The sequence below is a fragment of the Scyliorhinus canicula genome, chromosome 13 (assembly GCF_902713615.1).
Source record: "Scyliorhinus canicula chromosome 13, sScyCan1.1, whole genome shotgun sequence".
NCBI lineage: Eukaryota > Metazoa > Chordata > Chondrichthyes > Carcharhiniformes > Scyliorhinidae > Scyliorhinus > Scyliorhinus canicula.
Genome location: NC_052158.1, coordinates 60,957,885 through 60,984,250, shown reverse-complemented (window position 1 = coordinate 60,984,250; position 26,366 = coordinate 60,957,885). Strand labels below are relative to the sequence as shown.

Here is a 26,366-nt window from a genome sequence, read left to right as displayed (position 1 = left end):
AGCCGCCAACCGGTGCGCTGCAATCCCCCCCACCCCACCCGCCAAAACCCCGGCGCCGGAGAATTCGGCAGCCGGCGGGGGCGGGATTCATGCCGCCCTCTCCCGCCGATTCTCCGACCCGGCGGGGGGGGTCGGAGAATCCCGCCCAGGACTGGGAATTAAACATTACATCGTATACCGTCGGCGCAATCCAATGACCACGCTGCACCAGAAAATGCAGCTCGCCGTGACTCAGCATGGCTGATAAAAGCCGGGGGACACAATCCCAGGATCTACCCGGCTCACAATGCCTTGCGAAACCCAACTATGTAAATGCAGCCCACAATGGGCGAGATCACCTTTTGCCAAATCTGCATTATAAAGCATTCGGGCTATATTTATATTGTCTCTCCATGTTCTTCCTGCCGAAAAACATCGCCTCACACTTCTCCACATTGAACTTCATCTGTCACATATCTGCCCACTCCACCAGCTTGTCTAAACCCTTTTTAATTTCTACACTGATCCCTTCACAGTTTACAATGCTTCCAAGCTTTGTATCATCTTCAAAATTTGAAATTGTCCCTTACACACCAAGATCTAGATCATTAATACATATCAGAAAAAGCAAGGGGCGTAATACCGATCCCTGGGGAACTCCACTTCAAACTTTACTCTCGCCTGAAATATATCCATTGTCCATTACTCTCTGGGCTTCATTTGTCCGCCCCGCCCACCGCAAGATCGCCACGGGTTACAGATTGGGTTGAAGGCAGATGTCCTCACTTTTGCCTCATTGATAGCCTGGAGGCAAGTTCTGCTGGGCTGGAATTCCCCCACTCTGCCCCGTGCCTCGATGTGGCTGGTTGATCTAATGGATTTCCTATAACTTGAAAAGGTCAAGTACTCCATGAGCGGGTGGATGGGTTCTACTTGAGATGGCAGCCATGAATTTTCTTTTTCTGAGAGTTAATCATCGTCAGCTGTTAGGCATTAGTTGGAGTTTTCTTTGTTATGAGTTGTAGAGGTATGGGTTGATAGTGGTTGATATATGTTATTTCTGTACTGTATCTGTCTTTATTTGATTACTATTGTGGTGTTATTTTGTAATATTGAAAAACCCTCTGTTGTAATAAATATATATATTTTTTAAAGTGAAGAATGAACATATTGGTCTTAAAAGAAAAAGCTGGGAAGCAACCTAATAAACGTTATAAAGTATGTAAGATTTTGATTGATTGGACACAAAGTATGTTTCCACTTGTGGGAAAGGAAAAAAACTGGAGGCCATCAATATAGGATAGTCACCATAAGAGCATAAGACGTAGGAGCAGAAGCAAGCCATTCAGCCCATCCAGTCTGCTCCACCATTCAATGAGATCATGACTGATCTGACATTATAATCCTCAACTCCACTTTCTCACCTTAATCCACAAAACCCTTGATTCCCGAAATGATTACAAATCTCAGCCTTGATCAGAAATAATGATCCAGCCGCTACAGCTCTATGTGGTAAAGAATTCCTCAGATTCACTACCCTCTGAGAGAAGAGATTCCTACTCACCTCTGTCTTATATGTGTGACCCCCTTACTCTGAGATGAAGTCCTCTGCTCCTAGACTCTCCCACAAGAGGAAACATCCTTCCAGCGTCTACCCTGAGAATCCTATGTCTCAATATGGTCGCCTCTCATTCTTACCTCCAATGAGCACAGGCCCAACCTACTTAGCCTCTCCTCATAAGAAACTCCCTCTATACCCGGGATCAACCTAGTGAATCTTCTCTGGACTGCCTCCAATGCCAGTATATCTTTCCTTAGATAAATGGGACCAAAACTGTTCCAAGCATTCCAGGTGTGGTCTAAATAGTAACTTGTATAGTTTTAGCAAGACTTCCTTATTTTTATACTCTATTCCCTTTTAAATAAAGGCCAACATTCCATTTGCCTTCCCTATTACCAGCTAAACTTGCATGCTAGCTTTTCTGATTTATGCTCTAGGACCCCAAATCCCTTTGTGCTGCAGATTTCTGCAGTTATTTTCATTTAAATAATGTTCAGCTCCTTCATTCTTCCGACCAAAGTGCATAACTTCACATTTTCCTGCATTATATTCCATCTGTCAAGTTTTTGCTCACTCTTGGAAAAAAATAATTGGGTACTCTAAAATTAATTTTAAAAAACTATTTTCGTAAATGTCTGCCATTGCTGATCAACTGTCTTCTTTGTTAAACTCCTTTCCCAGTCCCTCCAGCCAACTTTGCCCTCTTTCCTTTATAATTACCGTTTATGTTTCTCACTCACAAGAACATAAGAACTAGGAGCAGGAGTAGGCCAGCTGGCCACTCGAGCCTGCTCTGCCATTCAATGAGATCATGGCTGATCATTTGTGGACTCAGCTCCACTTACCCGCTTGAACACCATAACCCTTTATTCTTAAAAAAACTATCTATCTTTATTTTAAAAACATTTAATAAAGGAGCCTTAACTGCTTCATTGGGCAGGGAATTCCATAGATTCACAACCCTTTAGGTGAAGAAGTTCCTCTTAAACTCAGTCCTAAATCTACTTCCCCTTCTTTTGAGGCTATGTTCCCTAGTTCTGCTTTCATCCACCAGTGGAAACAACCTCCCCGCATTTATCCTGTCTATTCCCTTAATAATTTTATATGTTTCTATAAGATTTCCCGCATCCTTCTAAATTCCAATAAGTACAGTCCCAGTCTACTCAACCTCTCCTCGTAATCCAACCCCCTCAACTCTGGGATTAACCTAGTGAATCTCCTCTGCACACCCTCCAGCGCCATTACGTCCTTTCTCAGGTAAGGAGACCAAAACTGAACACAATACTCCAGGTGTGGCCTCACTAACACCTTATACAGCTGCAGCATAACCTCCCTATCGCTCTCAACCTAATTGCTAAATTCTACTATGGCATTACCAAATGGCATTCTGTGCAAAAAGTATGATGGCATTTACATGGTCCTCCATGTTTCCAGAAAGCTTGACTCTAGAAAAACAAATAGAGTCACATCAAGGTTGTCATCTACAACCGCAAAAGATGAAACATTCTCGTTTTCCCATTCTTTCCTTTCCTCACTATAACCCCTCCCCTTATATATCCCCTTCACACCCTTGTCTCCGATTTTCCCTTCTCCTTTCACATGATTGCCCCTTCAAACAAAATACCTCCGTGCTTAAATGATAGCAGTGAAGCTCGGGCAGTCTTCACACAGCTGGGTGCCAGAGCACTCAGCAGGGAGCCGGTATCATGCGGCACAGCCAGTCTATTCCTCTTAATGGCAATCTGTCCCTTCGCAGAGGGGAGATGCACTCATTGCAAGGCAGCTGCAGCTAGCTGCCTGTATTGACACTGTATGCAAGTAAGAGCTGTACAAAATAAAGCAGCATAGAAGACGGAGAGTTTCTAGATTCACAGGTGAGCCAGGGAGGCATTAGTGGTGAGGTTTGGCAGGAGGAGAGAGTTCATATTTCCACCGGGGATGGTGGCGGGGGTGTGGGCGACGCCATCAAGGAACACCCCCCACTCCCCAAGGAAATGGGACCAGGTATGTATGAAGTTAGGCTCCATGAACCAGGGATCAGTGCTGGATGAGGGTCAATGATCTCAAACAATTAATGAAAGTCAGCGCACCCCCCACATTCACCCAGTGGCAATGCCCAGCACTCAGGACAAGCAATCCTACACTCCACCTATATGCATATGTATATCCACACACATTTGAACGATGCCAGTCTTGCACCCACCTCTCACTGCTTCCACATAGCCAATGGATCAGTATTCCTCCATATTCAACACCACTTGGAGGAGGTATTGAGGGTGGCAAAGGCGCAAAATGTACTCTGGGTGATGAATTCAATGTTCATCACCAAGGGTGGCTCAGTGAAACCACCACAGACCAGGCAAGCCAAGTCATAAAGGACATAGCTGATGAACTGAGTCTGCGGCAGATGGTCAGGTTTGATTTCTTGGTTCCCTCACCTCGGCTTAACAAACCTGCCTGCCGCAGATGTATCTGTCCACACCAGTATCAGTAGGAATGACCACTGCACGGTCCTTATGGAGGCGAAGACTCATCTTCACATTGAGGGTACCCTCCATAATGCTGTGTGGCACGACAATTGTGCTAAATTAAATAGATCTAGCAGTTCAAGAGTGGGCATCCATGAGGTAATGTGGACAATCAGTAGCAGCAGAATTGCACTCAGCCATAATCCGTAAACTCATGGCCTGGCATATTCTCCATTCTACCATTACCACCAAGTCAGGGGATCATCCTGGTTCAATGAAGAATGCAGGAGGGCATGCCAAGAGCAGCACAAAGCATACCGAAAAATGAAGAGTCACAACACAGGACTACTTGCGTGCCAAATAGCATAAGCAACAAGCAATAGACAGAACCAAATGATTCCACAATCAACAGATCAGTTCTAAACTCTGCATTCCTGCTACATCCAGCCGTGAATGGTGGTGGGCAACTAAGCAACACACTGGAGGAAGAGGTTCCACAAATATCCCCATTCTCAATGGTGGTGGAGTCCAGTCCATCAGTGCAAAAGACAATGCTGAACAATTTGTAAACATCTTCAGCCAGAAGTGCGAATGGATTATCCATCTTTGCCTCTCCCAGGAGGTTCCCAGCATCACGGATGTTAGTCTTCAGCCAATTCAATTCACTCCACAGGATATTAAGTAACCACTAAAGGCACTTGACACTGCAAAGACACTGCCCCGTATATGTCCTGTACACAAAGGACATATCCAACCCGACCAATTACTGCCCCATCAGTCTGCTATTTATCATAGATCATAGAATTTACAGTGCAGAAGGAGGCCATTTGGCCCATCGAGTCTGCACCGGCTCTTGGAAAGAGCACCCTACCCAAGCCCACATCCCCACCCTATCCCCATAACCCAGTAACCCCACCCAACACTAAAGGCAATTTTGGACACTAAGGGCAATTTAGCATGGCCAATCCACCTAACCTGCACATCTCTGGACTGTGGGAGAAAGCCGGAGCACCCGGAGGAAACCTATGCACACACGGGGAGAGAATGCTGACTCCGCACAGTGACCCAAGCCGGGAATCGAACCTAGGACCCTGGAGCTGTGAAGCAATTGTGCTAACCACATTGATACCGTGCTGCCCCATCAGTAAAGTTATGAAAAGGGTCATCAACAGTATTGTCAAGTGGCACTTACTCAGCAATACCCTACATAGATACATAGAACATACAGTGCAGAAGGAGGCCATTCAGCCCATCGAGTCTGCACCGACCCATTTAAGCCCTCACTTCCAACCTATCCCCTGAAACCAATAACCCTGCTAAATTTTTTTTTTGGTCACTAAGGGCAACTTATCATGGCCAATCCACCTAACCTGCATGTCTTTGGAGTGTGGGAGGAAACCGGAGCACCCGGAGGAAACCCACTTAGTCACGGGGAGAACGCGCAAACTCCACACAGACAGTGACCCAGCAGGTAATCGAACCTGGGAGCCTGGGACACTGGCGCTGTGAAGCCACACGATCCCACTACCTCTCAAATGCCTCAGTTTGGATTCCGCTAGGGTCACTCAGCTCCTTACTTGATTACATCCTTGGTTCAAACATACACAAAAGAGCTGAATTCCAGAGGTTAAGTGAGAGTGACTGCGCTTGACATCAAGGCAGCTTTTGACCGAGTACGGCATCAAGGAGTCCTGGCAAAACTGGAGTCAATGGGAACTAGGGGGAACCTCTCCACTGTTCGAGTCAGAAATCACACAAAGGAAGATAGTTGTGGTAGTTTGAGGTCAATCTACCGTGGGGCAGCACGGTAGCATGGTGGTTAGCATAAATGCTTCACAGCTCCAGGGTCCCAGGTTTGGTTCCCGGCTGGGTCACTGTCTGTGCGGAGTCTGCACATCCTCCCCGTGTGTGCGTGGGTTTCCTCCGGGTGCTCCGGTTTCCTCCCACAGTCCAAAGATGTGCGGGTTAGGTGGATTGGCCAGGCTAAATTGCCCTTAGTGTCCTAAAAAATAAGGTTAATGGGGGTTGTTGGGTTACTGATATAGGTATACGTGGGCTTGAGTAGGGTGATCATTGCTCGGCACAACATCGAGGGCCGAAGGGCCTGTTCTGTGCTGTACTGTTCTAATTCTAATTCTAATCTCAGTTCCAGGACATCATTGCTCGAGTTCCTCAGAGTAGTATCCTGGGCCCAACCATCTTCAGCTGCTTCATCAATGACCTTCCTTCGATCATCAGGTCAGAAGTGGAGAGATTTGCTGATGATTGCACAATGTTCAGCACCATTCACGACTCTTCAGAGAGAAGCAGTCCAGTCTAAATGCAGCAAAACCTGGACAATATCCAGGCTTGAGAAGTGGCAAGTACAATAGCGCCAAACAAGTGCCAGGCAATGACCCTTGCCCCTTGACATTCAATGGCATTACCATCGCTGAATCCACCACAATCAACACCCTGGGGGATTAACATTGACCTGAAACTAAACTGACAGACGATATAAATATTGTGGTTACCAGAGCAGGCTAGAGGCTAGGAATCCTGTGGTTAAGTAAGTCGCCTCCTGAATCTCCTAAGCTTGTTCACCATGTACAAGGCACAAGTCAGGAGTGTGATCCACGTGCCTCGATGTGTGAAGCTCCAACCAACTCAAGAATCTCGACACCATCCACAAAAACGTAACCCACGGGATTGTCATCCTTTGACAAACATATATATTGAAAATATATCGCCATTCCTTTACTGTCGCTGGGTCAACGCCTGGAACACCCTCCCCAACAGCACATGGGTTGCAGTGGTTCAAGATGGCAGCTCACCCACCACATGCGCGCCATCATGGTTGTGATGTCGGTGCTGACAGGAGCATTCAAGCTTTTATAGCCAACAACCTGGGGATGTCAATAAATGCTGGCCTAGCCAGTGCCGCCGTCATACCTTAAAATTATTTTGTTTGAAAGCACATCTTATAGATGGTTGCAACTGTGTGATGTGGTGGAGGGAGTGAATGTTTGCAGAGAGGGTGCAAATCAGGCGGCCTTCTGTGTCCTGGATGGTGTTGAGCTACCTGATCATACCATATGACATGCTGTGTAAGCTGCTGAGAGTATGGCAATGGACTTCCAGCTTTCCAAATTACTGCGCTTCCCTCAGCCAAAACTTCCCTTTCTGACTTTCTGCTTTTGTTCACTCAAGAGCTGCCATCTGCCCAGCCCGAGCAGCCTCAGGATGAGAGTGAAAGCAACATGGCAGTACTGGCGTAGATGCCCTGTCATTGACATGGCACCAGCTCAGCCGCTGGCAGCCTATAAGCTTAAGAGGAGAGTGGAGAATTAGGATCTGTGTGCTCCTGGAGGGGACTCACACGAGGGTTTTGTTGGGGTGGCATAGAGGAGGACGTTCATGACCGTGAAGAGTGATATGTTGGGTGCATTGGTTGGCCTGCTTCCTGTCGTTGTCTGGGAGGATGGAGGAGTCCAGCTCCAACATGGTGCAGAGCATTAAGCAAAGCTTGGAGCCTATCCATTCCAGTGTGGAGATGGTCACCAACTCCTTGACAGGACTTATGGACCCAGATGTGATGTAGCCTCTGGAGGCTGATGTCTCCGCTTCCACTGCAGTGAAGACAGAGGCCAACACGGTACTGCAGTGGAAGATTAGCCTGGCTTGATGAGATCCGTGCTTGCTGCCATGCAGCCCATCATGGCTGTAAGGTCAGTGTACAGGGGTATTCAGGCACTTATCGCCAATAACTTGCCTTCCAGCGGATTACCAGGAATGCTGACGTGTTGGACCTGAGGATTGGCAGCGACATTGTGGAATAGGAAGTTGCTGTCCTTGCTCAGGGTGACAGCATGTATGCTCCCACCACTGCCACTCTCACTGCTGCCTGGCAGCCGGCCAGCCCAGAGTGCTGAGAACATGATGAGGTGTGCATTCCTAAGCCAGGCCCACAAGACTCACAGAGATGCCCGAAGGTGTCCTGCAAGGCCATCTGCCGTCTTGCCTCATGAAAGTCAGCCTCTCACCAGCAGTGCTGCAGCCAAGGGTGTCGGAGTGCTTGGACAGACAGGGGTACCTACAAGATATGGGAATACACAAGGGCAATTAGTTACTTTATTTTGCTTGGATCATTAGGTGTGTTGTTCGATAAGGATGCTAAGGCAAGGGTGCCATTGGTGGCTTTTGTTGCATGATTGGGCAGCACAGTAGCATAGTGGTTAGCACTGCTGCCTCACAGCACCAGGGACCTGGGTTCAATTCCCGCCTTAGGTGACTGTCTGGAGTTTGCGCGATCTCCCCATGGGTTTCTTCCGGGTTCTCCGGTTTCCTCCCACACATGTGCAAGTTATGTGGATTGGTCATGCTATATTGCTTCTTGGTGTCCAAAGGTCACAGGTTTATGTGGATAGGGCGGGGCAGTGGGCCGAGGTCAGCTGCTCTTTCAGAGGATTGGTGTAGATATGAACAGTCAAATGGCCTCCTTCTGCACTGTAGATATTCTATGACATCATATGATTCCGACGAAGAGGGAATAGGTGGGGCATGCTGGTAAATGTGTGCTGTCCTAAGGGAACAAAGGTTTGAGTGAGCATGAAATGAAAAAAAATTAAATGAAACGAAAATCGGTTATTGTCATGAATAAGCTTCAATGAAGTTACTGTGAAAAGCCCCTAGTCGCCACATTCCGGCGCCTGTTCGGGAAGGCTGTTATGGGAATCGAACCGTGCTGCTGGCCTGCTTGGTCTGCTTTCAAAGCCAGATATTTAGCCCAGTGTGCTAAACAGCCTCAAGCCCCTCGCCGCCACATTCCGGCGCCTGTTCGGGGAGGCCGGTACGGGATTCACAGACAGGCAGTCTGGGGCAAAGTGCCATGGACACAGCCTCCTCCCTCCATACAGAGCTTCCCCTCTTTTCAGCCCTCTGATCCATCTCCCAGTTGTGGTGCAGTCACAGAGGCACTGCGACTAAAGCCTCTTGCCTGTTACAGCCTTTGTGTGGACAGTTCACCAAGTCCTCTGCCCTCACTGTCAGGATGCAGCCACATTCCCTGCAAAATCCAGATACTCATCCCAACACTTCCAAAACACTCCATTCACTTTCCAATCGCAGAGCGCACAATGTCACCTCACCTGGAAGCTGAATGACTGGTCCATTAAATGGTACCAGTGAGATGCATCCCTCTTGCAAGGACAGCTTTTGCATGACAAGCAAATACTGTTATGTTCTTTGTTTTACTTCTTTCAGGATGGTGAAGGTTGTAGTGCTAACAAAGAACAGCAAGCTGTGTTTAATAAACAAAGCTAATTTATTACACTACACGGAATTAGATTCGAACATATAACTAAGGAATTAGTTAAGTAAAGATTACACTGTACATCTACACTATTAACTATACTATTAGTTCAACTATCTCACAGTTATTCTGTCTTGCTCTCTTCCACTCTCTCCATCTACCTCCCAGAAGTCAAGGAGGCATGTGATATTTAGATGGTTGCTCTATAGCACCGCCTAGTGACTAGAGTAGTAACATTACATTGACTCTTTATGTACTTTACAATATCCACATATTGTGACAAACGCGTTCAGTAGACCTACATGTTCCAATTTGGAAAATGTGCATTAGGTCAGCCAAAGGGGAAGTTATTAGTGCATGTTCTGAATACCAGTGCTAGTACCTGTCGCAGTGTGGGTTCACTATGGCAGAAGTGCCTAGTAGCACTGTGCGTCTCACTCAGAGGGGCTCCAGCTTCCGTAGCACCAGCTCCAGTGTAATATCAAACCAATGGTTGAACAGGGCAGGAAATATGTCCTCGAGCCACCACTGTACCTAATCAATACCCACAGTATGGAAAAAACTATTCCCCAGTAATAGTCAGGAGCCAGTATACATACAGAAGTAGAAGGTATTTCTCTGTCATGGGAAAACATTCATAATGCATTCTCAAGTCACTGATACAGAGCTACCACTTATTTACTAACTTGTGTGCTGTCATGGGACACATTTGAAAAACACAGATGTTGTAAAGACCCCTTTTATTTCAAGTCCACACACTGCCCCTCAGTGGTATCATCAAAAAACACAACATTCGATTACACACAATATGCTGATGACACCCAGCTCTACCTCACCATCTACTCCCCTGATCGGTCCACTGTCTCTGATTTGTCACCCTACTCATCTAACATCCACTGCTGGACAAACAGGATTTTTTTTCCCCCAACTAGATATTTGAAAGACTGAAACCATTGTCTGCACTTGGAACCATATTTCCCATGACTTTCTCGGGTAACTGTGTGAAACCAAGCTCGCCCGTTACCAACCTTGGTTTGGGCTTCTGACCCCAGTTAGAAATTGAAATCACATATTTTTCCCTTCACCAATTGCCTACTTCCACCTCCACAACATCGTCCCACTGCGAGCCTGCCTCCGCTCACCTACTGCTGAAACCCTCAGCTATTGCTTTGTTACCTCTAGACTTGACTCTTCTCAAGCTCTCTGGCCAGCCTCCCATCCACAGCCAATATAAAACTGGTGTTCATCCAAAACTCTGCTGGCTGCACCTTAACTCACACTCACTCTGTTCCCTTGTCACTCCTGTGCTTGCTGACTTACAACAGATCCTAGTCTGACCACACTCGAATTTAAAACCCTCGCCCTCGTTTTCAGGTCAACCCATGACATTGCTGACCTTCTCCCATTTTGCAAGCTTTCAAACTCTCTGCGCTCCTCCAATTCGGGCACCTCGTGGATTTTAATTGCTGACCTTTGGTGGCTGCGCTTTCAGATGGTCGGAAATTCCCTCCCTTAACCTCTCTGCCTCTACCACTCTCATCTCCTGAAAGGAGCTCCATAAAACCCACCTCCTTTCACCTTTTTGGTTATCTCCTTGCGTGCCTCAGGTGATAAAAATTAAACAATACTGATAATGTTCTATCAGTAATGCTTTACTGCGCCATATAAATGCAGCTTGTTGTTGAAACCAGCAGTACATTATCATTCCACTGTAATTTGCTTTGGGCAGATGGTTATATACTTGCCTTGAGTCTATAAATCCACATGGTATATTAATCCGCCTGCCTGTTTCTCACAGGACCTTTCCAACACATGGGTTAACTCTGGCATATACAGAAACTGTCTGAGCGGTCTGTGAATTAAATTCTTACAACATCAGAGTAGAGTTTAGCATATTCTAATCTTCACAGTATAATACTGACCAGTAGCTGGTGAATCATAGAACATACAGTGCAGAAAGAGGCGATTTGTCCCATCAAATCTGCACCGAACGTCCGAAAGAGCACCCTACATTGGCCCACTCCCCACCCTATCCCCGCGTAACCTTTTGGACACTAAGGGGCAATTTAGCATGGCCAATCAAGCTAGCCTGAACATCTTTGGACTGTAGGTGGAAACACACACAGAGACAGGGAGAAAGTGCAAACGCCGAACAGTCACCCAAAGCTGGAACTAAAGGCAGATCCCTGCCACTGTGACGCAGCAGTGCTAATCACCGTGACGCCACAAATACTGAGGGGTACTGAGGAAAAGGATGAAAAAGAGAGAAAGAGCTTTGGAGGGTATAGAGTCACAGAGTTTTACAACATGGAAAGAGGCCTTTCGGCCCATTGGGTCTGTGCCAGCCATTAAGCACCGATCTATTCGAATTTCATTTTCCAGCACTTGGTCCGTAGCTTTGTGCATTGTAGTGTTTCAATTGCTTGTCTAAATGTCTTTTGAATGCTGTGGGTTCCCACCTCTACCACCCTTTCAGACAGTGAGTTCCAGATCCTCACCACCCTCTGGTTGAGAAGGTTTTTCCTCAAATCCCCTCTAAACCTCCTGTCTCTTACCATAAATGTGTACCCCCCCCCCCCCTTGTTATTCACCCTCCTACAAAGGAGAAAAGTTTCTCCCTGTCTACCCTTTCCATACCCCTCATATCTGTACATCTTAATGAGGTTCTCCCCCCCCCCCCTCCCCCTCCCCCTCCCCCTCCCCAGCCTTCTCTGCACTAAGGAGGACCCCAGCCTATCCAGCCTCTTTATAGCTGAAATGCTCCAGTCCAGGCAGCATCCTGGTGACTCTCCTTTCAGGCGCAATCACATCCTTCCTCTAATGGGATAATCAGAACTGCACATGGTACTCGAACAGTGGCATTTTATACAGCTCCATCATAACCTCCCTGCTCTTGTATTCTATGCCTTGGCCAATAAAGTATCCCATATGTCTTCTTAACCACCTTCCACTGCTGTCTTCGGGGATCTTTGGACATGCACTCCAAGGTCCCTCTGGTCCTCTGTTCTTCCTAGTGCCCTACCATTCATTAAACATTCCCTTGCATTGCTAGTTCTCCCAAAATACATCACCTCACACTTTTCAGTATTAAATTCCATTCGCAACTGTTCTGCCCACCTGACCAGCCCAGCTATATCATCCAGATATATATAATGAAGACCAGAGAATCCAGCATAAAATATTTAGCATGGGGAAGAAAGTGCATAATAATGAGAAGCCAGAGTAACCAGTGTATTATAAAGGGCAGGTAAAGTGGCTGGGATATACATACTAGCAGGCAGAGCTGATGGACAGCTAAGAATCTGGTATTTAATAACAAATACAGAACCAAATTAACAATAATTGGCCAAATGTCCAATGTGTAATAATAAACATTTAAGAGACCATAGCGGACAGGCAGATTGTGCAGTGTGTGTTGAATTGGCGAAGCATTCAGACTATCAGAACGAGTACGTCGAGCACACAATGTGGAATGCTTTGCAGACTGCCTGATGTGGAATGCCTGATGTGGAATACTGGGTGGGTAGGATGCCCAGGGTGTATAAATGTGAAAAGGCAAAAAACCCCAGAGTATAGTCATGGACAGGAAGAGTAACCAGGGTGGAACAATGGACAGCTACAGCCTCAGTCTCCAACACAGGCAGGTACATTGCTCAGTTTTCTGTACTGGTGGAGAGTTCATGCTGGATTACATTCATTGCCTGACACCCAGGAAGGGCCAGGTTACACAGCTGGAGGCAGGCAAGGTACACACAGGGACAAGGCATTGTGGCCAGGCTCCTGGGCTGGGCTGACAGAGGATGGAGAGTGGGGGTCAGGGAGGTGTTCATTCTGAAGATTGACGGGCTCCATCGTAGAGGCTGGTGGGGTGGGGGTTGAGTTGACAGCTCAAATGGGGAAGAGGGCGAGGGGGGCAATGTAGCGGGTTGGCATCATATGCCAGTCGTGGGTCATGACAGAAGGAGAGGGGCATAGAGAGAGAGAGAAACGAGTGGCTCTGTGAAGCTGGCCAGTGAAGATCAAATCTGACTCACGTAAAGCCCGGAGTGCCTCTCTCCAAAGAAGGGAAAGGCTAGCGAAATCTCCACCAGCCCTGATCCTCCGTCGTCCACTTTGGCATTGACCGTGTCCCCTTGCTCCAGCCCGAAGGGGTAGAAGTCGCTCAGCGGGACCGAGCCGCCGGTCTCCTCCAGCAGCCCCAGCACAACCCCGGCCGCCAGCAGTGCCCCGAGCCACCGCTCCATCCTGCCGCGGGCAGCCCCGTCCGCCGCTTGTCTCTGAGCCTCTCCGGGCAGCCCGAGTCACCTGGAGAGTGTGTGAGTGAGTGTGTGCTGCACCGGGGGGTCCCGGCTTCCACAATGCTGCCGGGGAGGGGGGGGGGAGCCCCCATGTCCCCGCCCCCCGGCAGGGATTCCGGCCAATCATACTTCTGGAAACTGACACCCAACCTGACTGGCAACCCAGTGTCCAATCAAAACCGGGGGGCTGGCACTCCGCTGTCCAATCACCGTGCAACTAGCTTGAACTTCAGCAACTCTTATCCCCACCAGAGGGGAAAAAAACTTTCCTGCTTAAAACTGAACTCGGCATACTGAGTTGGGAATGGGTTATTGTTGAAACCCCTTTTCAGTCAGCAACGCTACACTTCATACAAACACCTTCCTGATTAAAAAATCATTCCAGACAGAGGGAAATTGAAAAAAATGTACATCAAAGCACAGCATTCAGCACAATGGAAAGTTAACAGTTTACACTTTTCAATAAGATTACTAGTTCTCAATAACAAAGCTTCTTTCTGTATTTGATCAATAGGGCCCAGATCAGGTACAGCGCAGGTTATATTTGGAGTACTAAGACCCCACTACAATTGTTCCCGTCCAGTATTAAAAGATCAGCTACTGGCATGGGTTACTCACTACTGTCACTTCGTCGGGAGATGTGCACCCAGATCAGGTGTCAGAACAGGTTATATATTGTGTAAATACCCCACACATTTTCATAAAACTGCACATCCCTCACTGTTCCAGAGTAACACATTCTTTTCTAATTCCTGAAATAGATAACGGAAAGATAGGCACATTGGAAGATCAAATTGAGAGAAAGAAACATATCGGAATATTGTACCTGGAGAGATAGATACACTGAAGGAATGTATTGGGAGTGATTGACACACTGAACAATCAAATTGGGAGGGAAAGAAATGTCAAGGAATTGGATTGGGAAATTGGAATGGGCGGCACGGTAGCATAGTAGTTAGCACTGTTGGTTCACAGCACCAGGGACCCGGGTTTGATTCCCGGCTTGGGTCACTTGTGCGGAGTCTGCATGTTCTCCCCGTGTCGGCGTGGGTTTCCTTTGTGTGCTCCGGTTCCTCCCACAAGTCCCGAAAGACGTGATGTTAGGTGAATTGGACATTCCGAATTCTCCCGCAGTGTACCCGAATAGATGCCGGAATTTGGCAACATGGGGATTTTCACAGTAACTTCATTGCAGTGTTAATTTAAGACTACTGAAATTTAGAACAGTACAGCACAGAACAGGCCCTTCGATCCTCGATGTTGTGCCGAGCAATGATCACCCTACTCAAACTCACGTATCCACCCTATACCCGTAACCCAACAACTCCCCCTTAACCTTACTTTTTAGGACACTACGGGCAATTTAGCATTTAGCGAAAATGAAAATCGCTTATTGTCACAAGTAGGCTTCAAATTAAATTACTGTGAAAAGCCCCTAGTCGCCACATTCCGGCGCCTGTCGGGGAGGCTGGTACAGGAATTGAACTGTGCTGCTGGCCTGCCTTGGTCTGCTTTAAAAGCCAGTGATTTAGCTCTGTGCTAAACCAGCCCCTACTTGTGACACTAATAAAAATTATTAATATTATTATTAAATATAGACAATTTGAAGGATTGAATTGGGATGGATAGACATACTGAAGGAATGGAGAGGAATAGAATTACACACTGCAATTTAGACATAAAGAGAGGTAAATGCATTGGTACTGGTGTGATGGTCCCCATCTCAAAGAAGCCGGAGAGTATAGGAACATAAGAACATAGGAATTAGGAACAGAGGTAGGCAATTCAGCCCTCCCAGCCTGCTCTGCCATTCAATCGTGGTCTCAAAGCCACCTCCCCAACGGTTTCCCGTATCCCTTTAACCTGGTTTTCATCAAAATTATATCTATGGGCAGCACAGTGGCACAGTGGTGAGCATGGCTGCCTACGGCGCTGAGGACCTGGGTTCGAATCCCGGCCCTGGGTCACTGTCCATGTGGAGTTTGCACATTCTCCCCGTGTCTGCGTGGGTTTCGCCCCCACAACCCAAAAGATGTGCTGGTTAGGTGAATTGGCCATGCTAAATTGCCCCTTAATTGGAAAAAATTATTGGGTACTCTAAATTTATTTTAAAAAAATTTAAAAATTATATCTATCTCCTTCTTGAAACCTTTTAATGACTCCGATTCCACCGCACTATGGGGCAGCGAATTCCACAAATTCACCACATTCTGTGAGAAATAGTTCCTTCTCATCTCAGTTATAAATCTACCACCTCCCAAACTATATCATGACGTCTCTTTCTGGATTTCCCCACAAGGGGGAATATTTGGTCCATGTTTACTTCATCAATCCCTTTTAATATTTTAGATAACTCAATCAGATCTCCTTTCATCCTTCTAAACTCCAGCGAGTATAAACTCAAACTGTTTAATCTCTCCTCATATGACAACACTTTCATCCCCGGAATCAATCTGGTGAACCCCCTCTGAACTGCCTCCAATGTCACCACATCCTCCCTCAAATAAGGAGACCAAAACTGGACACAATGCTCCAGGTGTGGTCTCACTAACACCCTATACAATTGCAACAATAATTCTCTGCTTTTATACTCCAGTCCTTTTGGCAATAAACGCTAACATTCCATTGCCTTTTTAATTACATGCTGTATCTGCATACTGACTTTCTGCGATTCATGACCAAAGACACTCAGATTCCTCTGCCCAGATGCATTTTGAATCTGTTTTCCATTTAGATAACAATTTGCTTTTCTATTTTTATGACCAAAATGGATAACCTCACACTTATCTACATTAAACTCCATCTGGCATATTTTGGCTCAATCTCCTAGTTTATCTATATCCTTTTGTAAAATCTGTATCTCATCTTCACTGTCTGCTTTCCCACCTATTTTGGTATCATCTGCAAATTTTGCTACGTAACACTTTGTCCCTGCTTGCAGATCATTTATATAGATTGTAAACAGTTGGGGTCCGAGGTCCTGCAGCACCCTATGAATTATAGTTCGCTAGCTGGAGAAAGACCCATTTATCCCAACCCTCTGCTTTCTGTTGGTCAGCCAATCCTCAATCCAATCTAGTACTCTGCCCCCAATCCCCTGTGATCTCACCTTCTCGATCAGTCTTTTATGTAGCACTTTCTATGCCTTATTTCCCACTTTCTATGCCTCTTAGCTTTGACAAAGGGTTATCTGGACTCGAAACGTTAGCTCATTTCTCTCCTTACTGCCAGACCTGCTGGGATTTTCCAGCATTTTCTCTTTTATGTGGCACCTTGTCAAACGTCTTGTGGAAGTCTAAATATACCACATCCACAGTTTTCCCATTATCCACCTTGCTGGTTACGTCCTCAAAGAACTCAAGCAAGTTTGTCAAGCATGACTTAGCCTTCATAAAATCATGCTGACAATGTGGATTGAGATTTGTCTGTCCAAATGTTCAGTCATCTACTCCTTAGTGATTGATTACAGAAACTTCCCCACCACAGAGGTCAAGCTAATGGGTCTATAGTTTCCTACTTTCTGCCTCTCTCCCTTTTTGAATAGGGGCGTCACATTAGCGTATTTCCAATCTACTGGGACCCTTCCAGAATCTAGGGAATTCTGAAATATCATAACCAATGCATCCACTATCTCTGCTGCCATCTCCTTTAAAACCCTAGGTGCAAGCCATCAGGTCCCAGAGACTTATCTGCCTTAATCCCATCAGTTTATTCAATACCTTCTCCCAAGTGATGGTTATTGCACCAAGGTCCTTTGCATTTGCTTTTGGAATGTTTTTATTATCTTCTACTGTGAAGACAGAGGCAAAATATTGGTTCAGTGCCTCCACCAGCCCTGTGTTCCCCATTATTACCTCACTAGTATCGTCCACTAAAGGGCCAACATGTACTTTAGCTATTCTCTTCCTCTTTATACTTGTTTATGTTTTCTGCTAGTTTCCTTTCGTAGATCATATTGGCTCTTTTGATTTTATTTTTAGTAGCATTTTGCTTACCCTTAAAGTTCTCCCAATCCTCCAGCTTACCACTAGCTTTTGCAGTATGGTATGCCCTGGTTTTTTGCCTTGAAATGTTCCTTGACTTCCTTGTTTTTAGAATGTTTTTCTCCCTTTTACCATTCCTCTTCCTCTCAGGAATGTACTTTAATTGAGAGGTATTTAATATCACCCTGAACATTCACCATTGTTTCTCAAGTGTCCTGTCTCTATGACAGGAGGCCAGAATGTGTGAAAAGCGGAGTGCACAAGAAAATCCTGCAATTATCTATTTGGGCCAATCCTTCCTCAGGTCTGTATAATTACCTCTGCCCAACACTAAAACTCTAGTATTGCATTCTTTTGTCTCTTGTTCAATCTGAATTCGAAATTCTAGCATACTGTGATTACTCCTTGCAAGAGGATCCTTAACAACAAGACTATTATCAAACCTTCTTCATTACATAATACTAAATCCAAAACATATTGCTATAAGAAACAATCCCTCATACACTCTATGAAATTTCCCTCAAGGCTATCCTTGCCAATTTGATTAATCCAGTCAGTATGCATACTAAAATCATCCATGATTACTGTTATTCCTTTCTCACTAGCCCTCATTATTTCACGATTTATACTATGTTCCACTTCGGAAGTATTGCTTGGGGGCTTGTAAATTACTCCCAGCAAGGGGTTTTTTCCCTTATTTTTTATTTCCACCAAGATCGATTCAACATTTTTGCTCTTCGCGCCAATATAATTTCTCAATACAGCCTTGACGTTATCTTTAACCACCCACCTCCTATTCCATCGTATCCTTTAGGAACACTGAGACCCTTGGACATTAAGCTCCCAATCCCGCCCCCCCGCAACTATGTTTCAGTAATCCCCAACCAATCATATTCATTTGTCTCTATTTGTGCTGTCAGCTCATTGACCTTGGGCGGAATTCTCCGACCACCCACAGGGTCAGGGAATCACCCGGGGCCGGTGTAAATCCTGCCCCCGCCGTGGGCAAAATTCTCCGCCACCCAGGAATCGGCAGGAGCGGGAATCACGCCCCGCCGATCGGCGTGCCCCCTGCGGCGATTCTCCGGCCCGCGATGGGCCGAAGTCCCACCACTGACAGGCCAACCCCACCTGCATGGTTTAAACCACCTTTGGTGGTGGCAGGATTGGCAGCGCGAGCAGGCCCCCAGGGTCCTGGGGGGGCGAGGGGCGATCGGACCCTGCCCCCACGGTGGCCTGGCCCGCAATCGGGGCCCACCGATCGGCGGGTGGGCCAGTGCCGTGGGGGCACTCTTTTTCTTCCGCCGCCGCCACGGCCTCCACCATGGCGGAGGCGGAACGCATCCCTCCCTACCGCGCATGAGCTGGTGGTGACGTCAGCGGCCGCTGATGCACCGGCGCATGCGTGGACCGGCGAAGGCCTTCCAGCCAGCCCCGCACCTTTCCGCACCTTTGGGGAGGCCCGACGCCGGAGTGGTTGGCGCCACTCCACTACGCCGGGACCCCCCGCCCCACAGGGTAGGGGAGAATCCCGGCCCTTATTCCAAATACTGCGTGCATTTAGGTACAGGGTTTTTTAATATGTCCTACAAATTTGTCTTTCCCTTGCAGGATTTTCTTGAGCACTCTTTTCACACATTCTGGCTTCCTTTATTAATCTCTGATAACACTCAGCCTCATCCCCAACGTTCACTCCAATAGTCACCTGATATTTTTATCTTTTACCTTGCCTCAAACTTGTCACGAGATTGGAACTATATCACTTTATCTCAAACGATAGCGCCATATCTTCACCATAGCTGGGTCAAAATCTTGGAACTTCCTTCCTAACAGCACTGTGGGTGTTCCGACATCTTGTGGACTACAGCAGTTGAAGAAGGCAGCTCACCACTGTGGCACTAACAATTGCACACAAAGACTCGAGACATATACAATCGAAGCTTTATCGCTGTGTGATGCTATTCCTCCGGCGGCAGCTATAGAATAGGATCTCAGTGACTCACATGCATATTTATACACAAGCTCCCTGTGGGCGGAGCTAGCCGGCAGGGGCTTACCGGAGGAACCTGTATTACAGGTACAGCCATACATCCCCCTACTGCAAGTACACATATCTACAGTGGTTATATCACCACAACCACCACCTTCTCAAGGATAATTTTGGGCAATTAAAGCTGACCTAGCCAGCAACGCCCACATCCCATGAATGAGTACATTCCAGAAAGAGTGTAGCCTGACCCGCTGTAATCCTCCTACAGCAGAAAAGTGTCCAAGATATCTGTAGTCCAGGTACTGGGCTTGGGTAATATTGAAATTCCTATTCACATTGATCTATATATATCACAAACTTCTAATCCAAGTGGATGCTAGTGAAGGTAGCATTGTGGATAGCACAATTGCTTCACAGCTCCAGGGTCTCAGGTTTGATTCCGGCTTGGGTCACTGTCTGTGGGGAGTCTGCACATCTTCCCTGTGTGTGCGTGTGTTTCCTCCGGGTGCTCCGGTTTCCTCCCACAGTCCAAAGATGTGCAGGCAAGGTGGATTGGCCATGATAAATTGCCCTTAATGTCCAAAATTGCCCTTAGTGTTGGGTGGGGTTACTGGGGTTATGGGGATAGGGTGGAGTTGTTGACCTTGGGTAGGGTGCTCGTTCCAAGAGCCAGTGCAGACTCGATGGGCCAAATGGCCTCCTTCAGCACTGTAAATTCTATGAAATTCTATAATTTGATAGACACAAAAGTCAACAGGTACAGGGGAGTAAGCAAGAAATCTATACACAAGATAGCGGACTTGGGCTTTTCCTGGTTTGGGAAACTTTATCTATACAGCAACAAGGCTCTGGAAGAGAAGGCAAATGCATATATGAGGAAAAGTTCCTTTCTAAGATCTGAGATTGTTTCAGAGCAGATTCACTCAGCATTGATACTCTCCAATGCTCACAGGACAAAGTTCTGAATCAAAACATCTTGATCCATGTATTTTGAAGGAAACCATGCTTCAGGTCGTCAAAGGTTTCGTTTCTACTTTTCAAAATTATTTTCAGGATGTGCACATTATTGGCAAGGACAGCATTTGTTGCCCATACTTTTTTGCTCTTGAGAAGCTGGTGGTAAGTTGCCTGCTTGAACTACTGCAGTCCGTGTGGTGAAGATGTTAGGTGGGAGGTTTGTTCTCATATGCCTTTAAAGTTTTCATCTACAGATAGCACCTATCCTGGTTCCATCATCTGCGGGCTTCCCGGATTCATGGGGCGGGATTCTCCGAGCCTCCGTGCCGAAATTATGATCGGTGCGGGGGCGGAGAATGGGAATCAAACCCGAGATTGGGTCCGACGGCACTCCCGCGATTCTCCGGTCTCCAGAGAATCGGCGGCAATCGTGCGCGCAGTTGACGAGGCGCCGTGCGGGGGCCATTGAAAGAGCCCCCGCGGCGATTCACTGAGTGCAGCTGGCCGAGTTCCCGATGGCGTGGTCCTCTCATGGTCCTACCCATCGGGAACTCGGTGTGGCGGCTGCGGACTCAGTCCGCGGCCACCCTGGGTGGGGGGTGGAGGGGGGGGGGAACCTTCACCGGGGGGTCCTCCAGAACGGCCAGACTACCGATCGGGGGCCATTGATCCACGGGCGTTCATGATCTCAATGATGCATGTCTTCTTGGTGCCGGTCCATGATGTGGGTCCGCCTTGTCGCATGCGCGGACCCCCGACCGGAAGTGCAGGGCCCTGTGTCGGCAGCCGGACCTGCGAGGTTTACTCCAGGGCCCTGCTAGCCCCTTTCAGGTAAGCGAATCGCTCCGGACTTTCTTCAGGAAAATCTGGAGTGATTCACCCATGTTTTTCTGAGGCGTGAGGACATAGCCCCATTATTGGAGAATCCACCAATGATGTCTCCTGAGCAGCACGGTAGCACAGTGGTTAGCATAGTTACTTCACAGCTCCAGGGTCCCAGGTTTGATTCCTGGCTTGGGTCAATGTCTGTGCAGAGTCTGCACATCCTCCCCGTGTCTGCGTGGGTTTCCTCCGTGCTCCAGTTTCCTCCCACAGTCCAAAGATGTGAAGGTTAGGCGGATTGGCCATGATAAACTGCTCTTAATGTGCAAATGTGTTGGGTGGGGTTGCTGGGTTGCGGGGATCATGTGGGGCCATGGACTTGAGTGGGTTGCTCTTTCTGGGAACCGGTGCGGGCTCGATGGGCCGAATGGCCTCCTTCTGCACTGTAAATTCTATCATTCTATAATTTTACGAGCTGGGATAAAATGTTGACATCTCCCATTGATAACATTTCCTTGAAGCTTGAATTCCTCACTCATGCCAATCATATCATTTTTCCGCGGCGAGATCTGATTGGGAAATCTGAATAATAGCCGCCAATTGCATGGATTTTGCGGCTTTACTGCATTGGAATCTGATCACATGATGTACTTATGACATCATTCACCATTTGCACGACCAAATGAGCAGTCTATCCTAACAGCCTGTAGAGTAAATAATTTTCCAATAAAGCTCTTGTTTGTTTGTACCTTCATGGTCTCCAAGCCTATCCTTTAAGAATACCACAAACAAAACTGGTGACGTGGAGGTCGGAACCATGCCGGCAGACTCCCGGAGAAGTAAAGTAAAAGGAAAAATCGTCGATCTGTGCGCAGACATTGAAAAGGATTTAAGAATTAAAAAACTGCGCTACACCAAAGCTGGCAACGGAGCGGCGTCAATTATCAGTTAGCAGCCATCGAAGGAACCAAAACTTAAACATAGATTTTGGAGGAAACAACATCGAAAATAAGCTTGTCACGTGCTCTGCCCAGAAAGATCTGGAACATGTAGGGATCACTGTGAGTAGCAAGTACCCTGCAACAATAATGTAGAGCTGGGGGCAGGCTCAGGGGTTGTTTGAAAAAAGAAGCGATGTGGTGCTACAACATTTTGTGGCACATAATGCTTACGCAAGCCCTTTCCTTAGTAAAAATTGGCGCCTTGGGACCGTATGCTGAGAACACCGAACGGTGGTGCTAGATACTGAAATATTTGATTATTTTGTCTGAGCAAATAGAAATTGCAGCAGATATTGTAGTTACCAACTTTTCTGACTATAATAAGAGGTTCCATAAATGTAACCAAAAAGAAGGTGAATCAATCACACAGTTCGTAGATACTTTGAAGAAATATTGTGAATTTGGAAGTGTCTTGAGCGCCACCATTGGAGACAGACTAGTGTGCGGGTTAAGAAGCGAAGCTATCCAGAAAAGGTTGTTAACAGAAAGCGAATTAAATCTAAAGAAGGCATTAGAAGTCACAATTTTTATGGAATTAGCAGTTCTGGAAGCCCAGCAATTAAATTCGAGCACTAGAATCCTTAAAACGTTGGATGAGACCCGAGCACAGAGATAGGTTCAAAATTGTCATCAATGTGCAAAAACTGGGCAAGCTGGTGCAAAGATGCAAAATGCAGGAATTGTGGTAAAAGGGGGAAACATCAAATGTGTGTGTTGGGGGAAAGAAACAATAAATTCCAAACAAGAACTATAAAAAGCAAGGACCAAGTGCAGCAAATGGAAAACCCGAATAGAGGGAAAATAATCCACGTGATACAAAAAAGGGCTCGAAAAAGGACCAGTGTCACAGTCAGATGATGAACTGCCGTTGGCCATTGGCCATTGTGGGCACAACAAACTGCTACTGGGTCACTCCTTTACTGGACGGACAACTGGTGAAAATGGAGGTGGACATTGGAGCAGCAGTTTCGTTGGCACCTGCAACTGTTTACCAAGAGAAACTATGACAGTCTTAAAATCCTCATAGTTAACATGTAAATCATATGCCAGAGAAATAGTGCCATTGAAGGGTCGCATTGGTGTTAATGTGCAGGTGAATGGACAGACCGCAGACTTGTCCCCGCACATCGTTAAAGGTAACTATCTAGCCCAAATGGGGAGAACCTGGCTAGACAGAATTCAGCTAAACTGGGCTGATGTGATTCTCATGTCAGAGTCCAGTATTCGCAGACATCTTCAACCTCTCTTTACAACAATCTAAGGCCCTATCTGCTTCAAGAAGATGACCAGATGAAGAAAAGCCAAGCAGCGTGCCTTAATGCCAATCATCCAGTGGCTTTGACATCCATCATTATGAAGTGCTCTGAAAGGTTAGTCATGGCACGAATCAACTCCAGCCTCCCGGATTGCCTTGATCCACTACAGTTCGCCTACCACTGCAACAGGTCCACAGCAGCCGCCATCTCCATGGCCCTGCACTCTACACTGGAACACCTAGATAACAAAGATACCTATGTCAGAATCCTATTTATCGATTATAGCGGTTACCCTGACCTGGACAACTTGTCAGTGACAATGGACCACAGTACATTTTGCAAGCATTCAGAAATGATCTGAAGGAGAATGGAATACAACCCATCCGATCCACTCCTTATCGTACTGCCACAAATGGGCTGGCTGAAAGGTTTGTTCAGACAATAAAGCATTCATTGAAGGTAACTCATGAGCAAGGATCATTGTCTCAACGACTAAGCCAATTCCTGAGGAATACAACACATTCGCCAACGCAAAGTTCTCCGGCATTACTCGTGGTAAAACATCAGTTGCACACAGTGTCTGATTTGCTGAAGCCACCGAAGGCAAGAGAAATGGTTGCGAGGAAGCAGCAAAGTCAGGTTTTGCGAGAGTTCACAACAAACTGTGCCCCAGTGAAGACCCTTTACATTCCTGAGAACCTGACAATACGAACAACCGTGGGAGACAGTACTCCAGTTGAGGACATTTCAAAAGTGAGTCGGCCTCTGAATACCACATCGACTCCAATTGAGACAACTATGGACGATGTCCAAACTCAACCAAAAACATCAGAGGTTGCAATCAACACAAAAAAGCAGATCCTGAGGATCCCCAACAATCACACAGACATCCTCCGATTCATCTCAATAATTGACTTTTCTGTTTATTAATTATGTATATTGTAAATTTTGATCGTTAACATTATACTGTTTTTCATTACAGGAACCTCTAATGTAAAGAGAAGGAAGGTGTTCTGTAGTCATGTTTGTTCCTAGATGGGCGGCATGGTGGCACAGTGGTTAGCATTGCTGCCTACGGCGCTGAGGACCCGGGTTCGAATCCCGGCCCTGGGTCACTGTCCGTGAGGAGTTTGCACATTCTCCCCGTGTCTGCGTGGGTTTCGCCCCCACAACCCAAAGATGTGCAGGGTAGGTGGATTGGCTACGCTAAATTGCCCCTTAATTGAAAAAATAATTGGGTACGCTAAATTTATAAAAAAAAAAATGTTTGTTCCTAGATGGAACAAGGTCACTTTAAGAGTCCAATCACATGACGTATTGATGATGTCACCGGCCCTTTGCGCAGCCAAACGGGCAGTCTATCCTAACAGCCTAACAGTAAATTCCTTTCTAATAAAGCTCTTGTTTATTTGTACCTTTGCAGTCTGCACGTCTATCCTTTAAAAATACCACACACATGTACGTACAGCTCGAGATATTAGAAATTGGAAAAATGAGACTGTGGAATGATTTAAACCAATAATCAAGATTAAACATGTAAAGCTTTGGGAGTGAAAATCCAATATTAGTTTACTGAAGATGGAGTGATTGATGATGGAATTTAGGGAAGGCTAAGGTACGGCGAGCAATGTTTCAGACGAAGTTGGGTGGAGACCAGCATGGACTGTCGAGATATCACTGTGAATTATCTCAATATATCATGAGCATTACTGCAAAGTTTTAGATCTCTTTGTGTGCTGACCATTAATTACTATTAGTGTAACCTGGATGTTATGATGAACTCATAACTCTTTATATATACTAGATTGTGTGTGTGTGGGGGGGGGGGGGGGGGGGGGGGATTTTGAGCCTGCTCTCACCATCTGGAGGATTGATGGTGCAAGTGGAAAACCCTGCTAGAATTGGGAAATGAGATTCTCGTGGGAAAGAGATAGGGTGGGATTCTCCGAGCCTCCGCGGCGAAATTGTGTTCGGCGCGGGGGCGGAGAATGGCCGTCAAACCCGAGATCGAATCCGACGCCGCTCCCGTGATTCTCCGGTCCCTGGAGAATTGTCGGCAATCGCACGCAGTCGACGCAACGCCAGTCGGGGCCACTGAGATGCCCCTGCCGTGATTCACCAAGTGCAGCTGGCCGAGTTCCTGACGGTGTGGTTCTGTCATGGTTCCACCCAGCGGGCACTTGATGTGGCGGCTGCGGACTCAATCCGCGGCCGCCCTGGTTGGGGGGCGGGGTATCATTCACCAGAGGGGACTCCAGGACGGCCAGGCTACTGATCGGGGGCCACCGATCCACAGGCGCGCAGAATCTGGGGGGGGCCTATGCTTTCGGTGCCGGTCCGCAGTGTGGGTTGGTCATGTCGTACGGGGCCACCGCCGTGCGCATGTGCAGACCCCCGACCGGAAGTGCAGGGCCCTGTATCGGCAGCAGGAGCTGCAAGGAGTACTCCGGGGCCCTGCTAGCCCCCTACAAATCTGAGAATCAACCTAGACTTTCTCCAGGTAGGTCCAGAGTGATTTGGGTGCATTTTTTTGCTGGCGTGGGAACATAGCCCCATTATTGGAGAATCCCGCCCATAGTGTTTCCCGATTTTCCCCGCTCTTCGCTAGTGACATTACGAAGTGCGCACGCACAGAGGGTGTTTATTAATGAGGTTTTGTTTGCATTTAAATGCAAAGGGGCAGCAGGGTAGCATGGTGGTTAGCATAAATGCTTCACAGCTCCAGGGTCCCAGGTTCGATTCCCGGCTGGGTCACTGTCTG

At 47.0% G+C, this 26,366-nt stretch overlaps 1 protein-coding gene across 3 annotated transcripts in view; it reads right to left on the bottom strand.

Moving 5' to 3' along the window:
- Positions 1-13,657, bottom strand: part of sned1 (sushi, nidogen and EGF-like domains 1) — a 191,727-nt gene extending 178,070 nt beyond the window's left edge. For 2 of the 3 annotated variants that reach the window (XM_038815011.1, XM_038815010.1), the window contains exon 1: positions 13,333-13,657. In XM_038815011.1, coding sequence (XP_038670939.1) covers positions 13,333-13,542 — 210 coding nt within the window. In that variant the 5' untranslated portion in view covers positions 13,543-13,657. The remainder of the gene's footprint in view (positions 1-13,332) is intronic. The other variant, XM_038815009.1, reaches the window with a different exon arrangement.
- Positions 13,658-26,366: the final 12,709 nt, after the last annotated feature.